Source organism: Boleophthalmus pectinirostris, unplaced genomic scaffold (genome assembly GCF_026225935.1).
Source record: "Boleophthalmus pectinirostris isolate CB_2022bp ecotype Guang Dong unplaced genomic scaffold, ASM2622593v1 HiC_scaffold_6, whole genome shotgun sequence".
Lineage (NCBI taxonomy): Eukaryota > Metazoa > Chordata > Actinopteri > Gobiiformes > Gobiidae > Boleophthalmus > Boleophthalmus pectinirostris.
Genome location: NW_026571447.1, coordinates 2955492 through 2968821, shown reverse-complemented (window position 1 = coordinate 2968821; position 13330 = coordinate 2955492). Strand labels below are relative to the sequence as shown.

At 42.3% G+C, this 13330-nt stretch overlaps 1 protein-coding gene across 1 annotated transcript in view; it reads right to left on the bottom strand.

The window, feature by feature from the left end:
* Positions 1 to 714: 714 nt before the first annotated feature.
* The window catches only part of rnf183 (ring finger protein 183), a 23597-nt gene continuing 10981 nt past the window's right edge, over positions 715 to 13330 (bottom strand). Inside the window, exon 2 of the mRNA XM_020933474.2 lies at positions 715 to 4765. Coding sequence (XP_020789133.1) covers positions 3839 to 4750 — 912 coding nt within the window. The 5' untranslated portion in view covers positions 4751 to 4765 and the 3' untranslated portion in view covers positions 715 to 3838. The remainder of the gene's footprint in view (positions 4766 to 13330) is intronic.

Below are 13330 nucleotides of genomic sequence, written 5' to 3'. Positions count from 1 at the left end.
TGGAGGACGGGACTCTAACTGCTAGTGGTGTAGTCAAGACCGCTCTATTCAAGACCAAGACCTGTCCGAGATCACAGGGTCCCGAGACCTGGACAAGACCAAGACCTCTAATGGCTGAGACTAAGACAAGACAGAGATCACGGCCCATCGAGGCCAAATCGAGACCATCTTTGTAATTTTCATCATTTATTTGTATTTTACAGTTATTTTGGCACGTTTATATATCAGTGTTTTTAAAAATCTATCTCCATTTTATCAATTGAGTGTCAGACCTTGAGGCTGAGACAAGACTGAGTCCATGCGCCTTCAAGACCGAGACAAGACTGAGTCCAAGCACCTTCAAGACCGAGACAAGACTGAGTCCATGCGCCTTCAAGACCGAGACAAGACTGAGTCCAAGCACTTTCAAGACAGAGTCAAGACTGAGTCCAAGCGCCTACAAGACAGAGTCAAGACTGAGTCCAAGCGCCTTCAAGACCGAGACAAGACTGAGTCCAAGCGCCTACAAGACAGAGTCAAGACTGAGTCCAAGCGCCTACAAGACCGAGACAAGACTGAGTCCAAGCGCCTACAAGACAGAGTCAAGACTGAGTCCAAGCGCCTACAAGACAGAGTCAAGACTGAGTCAAGCGCCTACAAGACCGAGACAAGACTGAGTCCAAGCGCCTACAAGACAGAGTCAAGACTGAGTCCAAGCGCCTACAAGACCGAGACAAGACTGAGTCCAAGCGCCTACAAGACAGAGTCAAGACTGAGTCCAAGCGCCTACAAGACAGAGTCAAGACTGAGTCCAAGCGCCTACAAGACAGAGTCAAGACTGAGTCCAAGCGCCTACAAGACAGAGTCAAGACTGAGTCCAAGCGCCTACAAGACAGAGTCAAGACTGAGTCCAAGCGCCTACAAGACAGAGTCAAGACTGAGTCCAAGCGCCTACAAGACAGAGTCAAGACTGAGTCCAAGCGCCTTCAAGACCGAGACAAGACCGGGTCCAAGCGCATACAAGGTCGAGTCCAAGCACGGTCAAGTTCGAGATGAGACCAAGTCCGCAAAAAAATTGTCTCGAGCCCGGTCTCAAGACCAAGACCAGTGTCAAGTACTACGACACTACGAATCGCGTCTTCGATGTCACAGCTAGTTAGAACTGTTGATCTGCCGAACATGACATTTTTTTTGTTTAAATTAAGTTAGACAAATTATAATACACAAATGAAGAGGCAATTTATAAAAGAAAAAAAGAATTCAATGACATCTAGATGAAGAAAACTGGGTCATTTTCTCTATTTACAGAGCCCAAAGGAAGTCGTCATCCACATGTTTCCAAACGTCTTCTGGTTTTGTGACGTAAGCGTGAATAGAGCCCATTACGTAATAAAAGAAGAGGAGATGATTTCCACCTGCCCCTTTATGGTATTTTAGAATAAACATGATCACAACTACAGACTGCTGGACATCACACTAGGAATAGCTTTTTTCATTTAGTTAGTAAGTTAGTACGTCACAGTGGGCGTGTCTGGGTGGTAGGGGGAAACGGGTAAATCGGAGCAATGACGTCTTGAATACAGGAGAAAAAATATGACTCAAACATGCACAAATCCCAAAGAACATGGTTAAAAGCTCGATAAAGTCGATTTTGCACAATATGTCTCCTCGAAAAAATTTTTTTAAAAGTGTCACTGAGGAACATTTGGCACATTTGGCACTAAATTAGACAAAGGAACCTCAAACCTGTCCATGGAAACGAGACACTGTATTGGCTTGGCTTTTCATTCCCGCATGAAACCTGGCCCCGGACAGACTCTGGAAATGCTGAAGAGGTAGTTTTATCATCACGATCACTATGACGATGCAAATTCAGTAAAATGGAGAAGTTCAAAATTCGAATGGGGGTCGTTTTAATATAATGCATGATTTGTTTATCTATTGGGCCCTTATATAACTCTAGTTTCTGATCTATGTTCTAATGTAGTTTCCTCATCGCAAACTGACCTGGAGTTGTGCTTTGTTTCATTCACACTTTTAACACACAAACCCTGCACATTTAGGCTGAGTTCTTCTCTCAAACAGAAAACACACAGCTTGCGATGTTATGTGGTAATACAGGAAGTGCTCCATTAACGCCTTAAAATGTGCACAAAGTTTCTACCTCTGACGCAACAATACTGGGAAATTTCAAACAAGATTCATCACTCAACTCTGTCAACTAACGTCAACTTCACTGGTTATTATTTACCTTTTTCGTCTCAGTTATCTTGAATATCTCAAGCAGTATTTAATTTCATTTTGATGCTCTTACAGTTTACTCCAGATCAGATATTTTTTATAAATGCTCCATTTGATTGGTGTATTACCTTCTGTCCTTTCATTTAAAAATTCTCTGGTGCAAGATTTACAGAACCTGGGTAATTGTTTTTGATCATCTTGTTGAATTTTGTTGATCATCTTGTTAAATTTTGTTGTTTATCTTGTTGTATTTTGTGACTATATTTGAACTTTGTCTTAATTTGTGTTAAAATTGGACTTTGGGCTGTTGATTTTGTTTTGTTTTTCTTCTTTTCTGAATGTATGTAGCCTATTGTCGGTCCTGCTGTGTCTGTCTTCAGTTGTTGTGACTATGAGGAACCCTCGAAAACGAGATGGCGAAACTTCTCAAGGGGCTTATCCTCCAAAAAAATCAATTCTAATTCATCCGACATACGAATGAAGTAAAATACAACTCCAGCCATGTTTTGGAGGAAGGAACAACATGAGTACAAGCTGAGAAAAGTCAAATTGGCTTAATGCGTCTCAGATCTTGAGCTCGTCTTGGTCAGGACAACCTTAGCTGGAGGATTGACCTATCCTCCTATTGTTTATGTTTTGTGTTAATGGGAAAAAACAGAGTCCTCAAACACAGGAAGAGGTGGCGCAGAAAAGCCCCAGAATATTCAAAACAAGCCAATACAAGCCAATCTCGTAACCGTGGAAACAGCACCCTAACATCGACGTCTTTGGTTTGTAGGGACCCACAGTGAAGGGCCCATGTGGAAGATAGTAAATAACAGTTGTTATACTTAAAGCTTTAAAGCTACACTGTGCAGCATTTCTGGTGGAGTGTTGGTCACCTGCTGGTTTCTATGGAGATGTCTCTTTTTGCCAAATGTCCCACAGTATGGCAACAGCCACCAGGCCAAGTTACAAGTCAGATCTGTGGAGAGTAAGGCTGTGAAATTAATCGAATTTTGATTGAGATTTTGATTTGTGTGTCAGTTGTTCTTTAAACTCATATAATCGAGTTGAAACAATTTAGTTTAACAGAGTTTATTTTGTTAAGTATATTTATTTATTTATTTTTACATATAGAGATATGTTTTTCTTTGTCTTATATCATGTTCATGTTTATTCAAAGTATATTTGATTCATTTTATGTTTTATATATCACAAAACTGCTCTAAGGTTCATATTTGTAGCCTGCATTTATTTTCAATTTGAAAGTTTTGCTTAAATTATCAATAATAAAGTGTTTAGATTTTAATTTTTTTTTTTTCTCCTGAGAGAGAAAGAGAAAAATGCTGAATAAATGCATCCTGTAATTAAAAAATAATCGTTTGAATAATCGTGATTTCAAAATTGACCAAAATAATCGTGATAATGATTTTCTCCATAATCGATCAGCCCTAGTGGAGAGGTGACCGCCCAAGTTTTTAAAAGTATTTTTGGGCAAAGGAAAATGTTTGTAACTAAGTAAAAATGCTAGGTAGAGAAATATAATGCCATACTGTGGAACATTCCAGGCAGAGACAAACAGGTGGCGGACACAGCGCGCCTGAAAGTGTTCCCTTATATAAAGCAGTCCAGTCCTTCATGGTGAATCGTCTTCTGAGGAGGTGTAGTTGCCGGGGTAATTGAACGGCCGTCTCTGCACGTTTGGGATAATAGCGAACGCCAGGATCCCGATGAGCATCAGAATCACCGTGATGGTTATAATCGTCACGACGACCCCGTAGTAACAGCGATCCGACCGAAACAGCCTCCTGAGCCTGCCGCGCACCCTGCTCGGCGGTCGCCCCACGTCCACCACCGTCCTCGGCTCCGCGCCCTGCTCCAAATCCACAGCGTCTGCTACCGGGACCACTGGGCTGGACTTGGGTTTGACGGGACTCGCCGGCGCCCCCTGCTGGTGAGCTTGGTGCTGCGTCTTCAGCATCAGCTTGCCCTTGCTGCGTTTGAAGCGGATGGACAGGATTCGCTGCATTTGCGGGGGCAGCTTGTGGAGGATGTCCTCGTTGGTGCCGAGGCGTGGTAGATCTTGTCCGTGCGGGATTTGGGTGATTTCTCTGCAAACTGGACACGGTAAACTTTTGAGTTCCACCGACGTGACGTTAATTCGCGCCAAACACTCCAAGCAAAAAGTATGTCCACAAGATAGAACTTTTGGAGTTTTAAAAATATTGTCGTACGAGCAAAAGCAAATGGCGCACTCCGTTTCGTCTATGTCGTTTTGGACGTACTTCCTCCTCTTTTCCATTTCGCCCTTCTTCGTGTCTCGTCTCCTCGCCTCCTCGCTGCGTCCTCGCCGTCTCCTCTCGCCATGGGGATTGCGGTCTCGTCTTCGGCCGCGATCGCGAATGGAATCGATGCTACGCGAGCGGCGGACTTTAGGTTTCTCCTTCCCGTTCGGCTCGTCCCTCTGGTGGTTGTGGTGGGTGCTGCCGGTGCTGTTGCTGGGAAGTTTGGGCTTGACGTTCTGCTGAGGAGGTCTGGAGTCGCTCATGGTTGGTCAAGACACCTGGGGAAAGACATAAGAGCAGTTAGAAAAGTAGTCAGAGGAGAGATGCAGAGGAGAGGGGTCAGAGGAGGAGAAGTGAGGGTCAGAGGAGCAAAGGATGGAGAGGAGAGGGTCAGAGGATGTAGAGGATGTAAAGGAGAGGGTCAGAAGAACAGAAGTGAGGGTCAAAGGAGCAGAGGAGAAGGTCAGAGGAGCAGAAGCGAGGGTCAGAGAAGCAGAAAAGGTCAGGGGAGCAGAAACGAGGGTCAAAAGAGCAGTGGAAGAAGGTCAGAAAAGCATAATTGAGCATCCGAGGAGCAGTGTAGAAGGTCAGAGGAACAGAAGTGAGAGTCAGAGGAGCAGAAACGAGGGTCAGAGGAGCAGAAGTGAGGGTCAGAGGAGCAGATGAAAAAGTCAGAAAAGCAGAAGTGAGAGTCAGAGGAGTAGAAGCGAGGGTCAGAGGAGCAGAAGTGCAGGTCAGAGGAGCAGAAGTGCGGGTCAGAGGAGCAGAAGCGAGGGTCAGAGGAGCAGAAGCGCGGGTCAGAGGAGTAGAAGTGAGAGTCAGAGGAGTAGAAGCGAGGGTCAGAGGAGCAGAGGAGGTCAGAGGAGCAGAAGCGAGGGTCAGAGGAGTAGAAGTGAGGGTCAGAGGAGCAGAAGTGCGGGTCAGAGGAGTAGAAGCGAGGGTCAGAGGAGCAGAAGTGCGGGTCAGAGGAGTAGAAGTGAGAGTCAGAGGAGTAGAAGCGAGGGTCAGAGGAGTAGAAGTGAGGGTCAGAGGAGCTTAAATGAGGGTCAGAGGAGCAGAGGAGAAGGTCAGAAAAGCAGAAGTGAGAGTCAGAGGAGCAGAGGAGGTCAGAGGAGCAGAAGTGCGGGTCAGAGGAGCAGAAGCGAGGGTCAGAGGAGCAGAAGCGAGGGTCAGAGGAGCAGAAGTGAGAGTCAGAGGAGTAGAAACGAGGGTCAGAGGAGCAGAGGAGGTCAGAGGAGCAGAAGCGAGGGTCAGAGGAGTAGAAGTGAGAGTCAGAGGAGTAGAAGCGAGGGTCAGAGGAGCAGAGGAGGTCAGAGGAGCAGAAGCGAGGGTCAGACGAGAAGGAGCGAGGGTCAGAGGAGCAGATGAGGTCAGAAAAGCAAAAGTGAGGGTCAGAGGAGCAGAGGATTGATCCTAACATGGAAACTAGTGACTTGAGAACAGAGAACATTGAGTCTGATGCAAAGTGTGATAGAAAAACCAGTTTGGAGTCCAGGCTTTGTTCACACATAGTTGACATAGTTTTCCTGACCGTGCACATTTAAAGAGCCGCTCCACTTTTCTGCTGATTCACGATGTTCCAGTAATATTTTCATTTAGGGCGTGTTGTTTTTCACTGTTTGTTTAGGAGGCCGGACTTATCGCAACACAAAGAACAATGTATTTTGCTCTACTTTAAAAAAAAAAACATTAGATTCTGATTCTGAATGATTATAATCCTTATCATAAACATATCAAAAGTTATAATTCATTTGCAAATCTCTTCATATTTCATCAGTTTTTCCCATAGTCTGTATTTATAAATGAACAAAGCTAGTGCACTCGCTGTTGTATTCCAAACAGGATGTGAGTATAGGGGCACTTCTGGCCCCATCGACTCTAATCCGTGTATTATTTGTTCATTTGTTTTTCAAAATAAAATAAGGAATAAAAATATATATATATTTTCTTCATTATTTGGTTTGTTTTAACAATTTATTTTTTCAGTTTTTGATTTTGTGTTAAACTGCGATGCTGGACTTTTGCGCCGCGTACGGACTGAACCAGGACTAAAACAGGACTGAAACAGGTTTAAACCAGGTCTAAAGCAGGACTAAACCAGGACTGAACCAGGACTGAACCAGGACTGAGTGTCAGGACGGGCCCAGAGATGTGCCCGCGTAGACTGTCCGGTGATCAGGAATGAGATCGGGACCAGACCAGGACTGAGACTGGAACCGGACCAGGAATAGACCAGTACTGAGACCAGGACTGAGACTGGGACTAAGACCGGGACTGGGACTAAGACCGGGACTAAGACTGGGACTAAGACCAGGACTAAGACTGGGACCAGACCGGGGCTGAGACTGGGACCAGGCCAGGAATAGACCAGTACTGAGAGCAGGACTGAGACCAGCACTGAGACCAGGACTAAGACTGGGATCAGATCGAGACTGAGACCAAGACCAGACCAGGATTAGACCAGTACTGAGAGCAGGACTGAGACCGGTACCAGACCAGGACTGAGACCAGGACTAAGACTGGGACCAGATCCGGACTAAGACCGGGACCAGACCAGGGACTCAGACCGGTTTAGTCCTGGTTTAGTCCTGGTTTAGTCCTGGTTTAGTCCTGGTTCAGTCTGTATACGGTGCAAAATTCCGCCATTGCAATTTAAGTCACGTAAACAGGAAATGGCCGTTACCCATTTTTTCCATTATTCATTTAAACACAAAATCGAAAACAGAAAAAAAAAAAAGAAAAAGATTATTATTAATTTTTTCATTTTGGTTTTAGAGACAAATAATGAAGAAAATAGTTGTTTTTTTCATGTTCTTATTTTTGGTTTTATGCTGAAAAATGACACACAGATTGACTCTGCTTTCTGCTCTGAACCACGTCATTTTAATCTTAAAATGTTCGTATCAACCCAGTCTACAGGATCCTGGTGTTTTTATTTCACTATTCTGTTCATCAATCAACATATGAAGCTTAATAATAACAAGTCAGGAGTCTGCTTTCACCGAGGTCGCTCTTCACAGCATTTCCAACAGGTCACGTCTTTATTTACCCGAGACAGTCCCACAGTTTTGAGTCTGTGCCCCTGCCCCGGCGGATGCATCCAAAACCACTGATTTGTCCCAGTTTTATACAAGAAATGTCACAGGTGTTTGATCCTTCCCAACACTAAAGAAAAAGGCATAAACTGTAATTTGTGTAGGTAAAATACAAAAAAAAGAAATCTTAAAAATGACCAAAACACAAAGAAAACGTGACTATACTGACTCACATGTTAGTCCTGAATGTTCTTTCCGTAACTGTTTTCCTTAATTATGCACTCGTTTCACTATTTTATTATTACCAACCACCAAAAAAAATAAAAAATGTGAATGTCCCAATTTTTTTATTTGGAAATTCTGGTCACTCTCAGTTTGATTCTAAGCTGCTAAGGCCTGCTCCCTCCTAAACCAGTACGAGCTTCAATATCCTCGCTTCGGATTGGCTCTTTGGTTGCTATGATACCCGCGGTCAGAATTCCAAATATGGAACTGGCTCCAAATGCACTAACTATAAGCCTCGATGAGCTTCATTTGACTGGAGCCGAACGCTGTGGGTGACGTCACACAGTCTTAGTTCTTTATACAGTCTGTGGTCTTTTTCTCCAGCACTTAAAACAGTAAAAAGGTTGTGGGTTAGACTCCTGATCTCTCTGTCTTCGTTGTGTTGCTGTGGCAGAGTGTTTAGCCTGTCCCTTCCTCTCAGTAAACAGGTTGCAGGTTAGACTTCTGCTCTATTGTGTATTGATTGATTGGTATTTCCTTGTCCTGTGATGTAAACCTGTCCGACCAGACAACCAGTTTGTTTGCAGTTCTGCACATTCCCACACTGCAGCTGGCCCCTGAATGCACCTGTCACTCATGAACTCTTCACACTCCAGATGTGAGTTTTAGTGTTGTAGTCAAGAGCGCACTAATCGAGACCAAGACCAGTCTGAGACCACAGGGTCCCGAGACCGAGACAAGACCGAGACCTCTGAGGGTCGAGACGAGACAAGGCAGAGACCACAGCCCATCGAGACCAAATCGAGACCATCTTTGTCATTTTCTACATTTATTTGTATTTTATAGATATTTTGGCACATTTATATCAATGTTCTTTATGAAACCACCTTCATTTAATCTGGTTAATGTTCATTTAGGATTTAATCTGGTTAATGTTCATTTAGGATTAAAATAATCCAAACAAACTGTGCTGGACAACACTCCACAGTTTGAGAAACCCTTTTTTAATCCCACTGGCACGTTACACAAAACAACTCCAAAGTGAATCAGTGGGTCATTAGTTTTACAGTTACATTCTCTTACTGCTTTTGCAGTGATATTTAGCTTCTGCACATTTACCAGCCATACAGCAAAAAGTAATATCTGTGTAAATTAGAATGACTTAAATTAAGAGCTTTTGACTGTATTTGAGTTGATTCAACATGACAGGTAAAATGATCTACCAATAGAATAAATATGTTTTCCTTAATTCAAGTAACATTAGATTTAGTTTCTTATTTTAAGTGCAAAGAGTTGCTGTTTTAGACATATTTTCATATTTTAAGTACTTAAAGTCTTGTTCCACTGACAGATAATTTTACCCTTCAAGTGAAATTTACATAAATCATGATAAAACTTTCTTAACCAAAGTCATCTTAACTTGACCTGATTTTCGTTTTTGCAGTGAGTAATGAAATTTGATCACACTCGTTGAGCGTCAGACCTCAAATCCAAGACAAGACAGAGACCAAGCTCCATCAAGACCGAGACAAGACCGAGACCAAGCTCCATCAAGACCGAGACAAGACCGAGACCAAGCTCCATCAAGACCGAGACAAGACCGAGACCAAGCTCCATCAAGACCGAGACAAGACCGAGACCAAGCTCCATCAAGACAGAGACAAGACCGAGTCCAAATGCGTTCGAGTCTGAGACAAGACCAAGACCGTAAAAAAGAGGTGTCGAGACAAGACCGGTCTTGAGTACTACGACACTAGTGAGTTTGTTACATTTGAACCCAGACAGTCAGAGGCTCACACCAGCACAGTGGAATCAACACAGTTCAACAAAGTGGGCAAACATACACTCTCAAGAAAATTATCTAATCAACTTGTCAGAAATATTGAAAATCAGACCTGAATCAAAACTAGTATCAAAACTAGATACTCATTTTCACAGGTATTGATACTAAAAAAGTCACATTCACTATTCCTGAATCGCTTTAGAACAGACCTGGGCATTGTCAAGCCATGTGTCATTCGTTCATTCGTTTTTTAATATAAAACCACAAATAAGAAAATGAAAAAACAACTGTTTTCTTCATATTTGTCTCCAAAACCAAAATGAAAAAAATGGATAAGGATACATTTTTTTTGTTGTTTTTTTTTCCAGTTTTTTTGTGTTTAAATGAAAAATGGAAAAAACGGATAACGGCCGTTTACATGACTTCCGTGACTGCGATGCTGGACTTTTGCACTGCATACGGGCTGAACCAGGACTGATCCAGGTCCGGGACTAGACCAGAACCAGACCAGGACTGAGACCAAGACCAGACCAGGACCAGACCGGGACCAGACCGGGACCAGACCGGGACCAGACTGGAGGCTCAGAGCCCACAGCAGGACCGGAGCTCAAAGCTGAGGCTCGGACCCTGCGGAGGCTCGGAGTCAAAGCTCAGAGTCCGCTCTGGTCCCACTCTGGTCTCGGTCTGGTCCCGGTCTGGTCCTGGTTTAGTCCCGGTCTGGTCCCGATCTGGTCCCGGACCTGGATCAGTCCTGGTTCAGTCCGTATGCAGTGCAAAAGTCCTTCATCGCAGTCACGGAAATCATGTAAACGAGAAACGGCCGTTATCCCTTTTTCCATTTTTTATTTAAACACAAAATCAAAAACTGAAAAAACAAATTACCTGTTTTTTTCATTTTGGTTTTGGAGACAAATAATGAAGAAAACTGTTGTTTTTTTGTTTTCTTATTTTTGGTTTTATATTGAAAAACGCATGAAAGAATGACACACGGATTATTGTCCAGTTCCTGAGCCTATGTGGCACTTTTGTTGACTCTGACCGGTCCGTTTCAGCTCATTTGGAATTACAAAAGAAACATATTTTTTATTATTTTACCTCACGAGGCAGCCTCACTTTTCATTGCTTAGTCATAACATAAACTACCAGTCTGACCAGCTCGTCTAAACAATGCTACTTATGTAGGGATTACACAAATAAAAGACCACACGGGAATAGAAACGAAAGTACAACTGTTTAATGTTAAAAATCACATATATTGTGTAAAGAAATTGTGTTTTTTATCATCATTGTGGTATCAGAATCAGTATTAAGTAGGGATGTAACGATATCCAAATCTCTCTGTACAATATTATCACGATATGCATCTCATGGTACGATATTTACTGCGATATTTTGAAGAGGCTGATATAATTATAGATAGGACAGAGTTTATTGTGAATTATTTCTGTCATAATCTCAACAATTCAAATAAAAAACATATTTCTTCATGTTGTCTGCGCTGAAATGAATCATGGGATATGTAGTGTCTGATGTTTATAAGCTGTTGCTACTATAAACCAAAGGAAAGGGACTTGTGATTCGATATATTGTGACGATATCATGATATTTTGGATACTGTTACATATTATACTGTTACATCCCTAGTATTGAGTATCGAGTCTTTTAGTATTTTAGTATCGTGCCAGCACTAGTTTAACTTTAATTCAAAATACTGAGTTTGAGTTTATTTAATTGTTGGGCCTAGTTTATTTGACTTGTTCCAGCTTAATCCTTTAATGAAGTGATTTTTTCTATTTCTAATGAGAACAAAAATATTTACAGTGAAATGAGGATCTCTTTTCCATCCTCGTTTGTATTACGTGTCTGTTTTTGTATTTCATTTCAAACCGGTCAGACCGGTCAGTACTTAAAGTATGCTCCATGTAATCCAGCTCTGTTCAAAACACTACCACAAATACTTCACTCAGTACTGACCTCTACTTTAATTACTCACTACTACTATTACAACTAGGACGACTACTAATACGACTACTATGACAACTACTATGGCATATACTGCTTCTACAATTACTACAACTACTACGACTAATATTACTATGGAAACTACTACAACAACTACTATAACCACCTCTGCTGCTGCTGCACTACAACTACTACTACTTCTGTTACCGCAACTACTGCTTCTACAGTTACTACAACTACAACTACTATGACTAATACTACTACAACAAATGGTAAATGGTAAATGGTAAAATTTTTCTATAGCGCTTTTCCACCTTCAAGGCACTCAAAGCGCTTTACAACAAGGAACCACTCACCCATTCACACACCAGTGTACGCAGACACTGTGGGCAGGGTGGGTTAAGTGTCTTGCCCAAGGACACAACAACAGCATTCATCTGTGGGAGCTGGAATCACACCAGCCAACCTGTGGGTCAGTGGGTCTGACCACTCAACCTGTGATGTTTATGTTGAGAGCTGGATTCAAACCGCCAACCTTCAGATCAGTGGGCGAATGCTCTACCAACTGAGCTACTACAACAACTACTACACCAACTGCTATTACTACCTCTGCTGCTGCTGCTACTACAAAGACTACTACTACTACTTCTGCTACTGCAACAACTGCTTCTACAATTACTACAACTACGACTACTACGACTAATACTACTACAACAATTACTACACCACCTACTATTACTACCTCTGCTGCTGCTACTACAACTACTACTACTACTACTTCTGCTACTGCAACTACTGCTTCTTCAGTTGCTGCAACTACTATGACTAATACTACTACAATAACTACTATTACTACCTCTGCTGCTGCTGCTACTACAACTACTAGTACTACTGCTGCTGCTGCTACTACAAAGACTACTACTACTTTTTCTGCTACTGCAACTACTGCTTCTACAATTACTACAACTACCACTACTACGACTAATACTACTACAACTACTATTACTACCTCTGCTGCTGCTGCTACTACTACTATGACTACTACTAATACTACTACTACTACTACATATGCTACTGCTGCTACTACAACTACGACTACTACTGCTACTGCTACTTCTACTACTACTTTTGCTCCTCCTGCTACCACTACTACTACTACTACTACTGCTGCTGCTGCTGCTATGACTATTACTGCTACTACTACAATAACTACTACTACTTCTACTGCTGCTGCTACTACTATGACTACTGCTACTACAACTAACACAATTACTAATACTACTACAATTACAATGACTACTACAGTTACTACTTCTTGTTGCTGTGTGGTGAGTGCAGTCAGCCAACAGAGATACTACTACTACTACTACTATTACTACTACTACTACTACTCTGGCACTACTACAACTACTCCAAACACTGCAGTACCTGAGGGAATGTGCATATTTTACAGTAGCCTAACCGTAGTAAAGTATGTGTAGATTAAAGTCTTTCATATGTAGTACACCAGCATTCTTTCACTGCATTCTACTCATACTTCAAATACTACTGCAGCTGGACCTTCCATTTCGATACTAAGGAATAGACTCGATACTCAATACCGATTCCGATACCACAGTGAGGCAGAGCTTATCAGTTTTTATGTTTTTTTAGAGGCATCCATAGCATTCGATAGAGTGAATCACCGGAAATTATTTATGAAGTTGATTCAGAAAGGTGTACCCACATACAGTGTGTGTGTTTTTGATGTACTGGGATGTGCAGTTGTATGTATGTGCTTTATTTAATTTAGATCTAGATGAACTGTCAAGAAAGCTTAAAACATGTAAAACTATTTG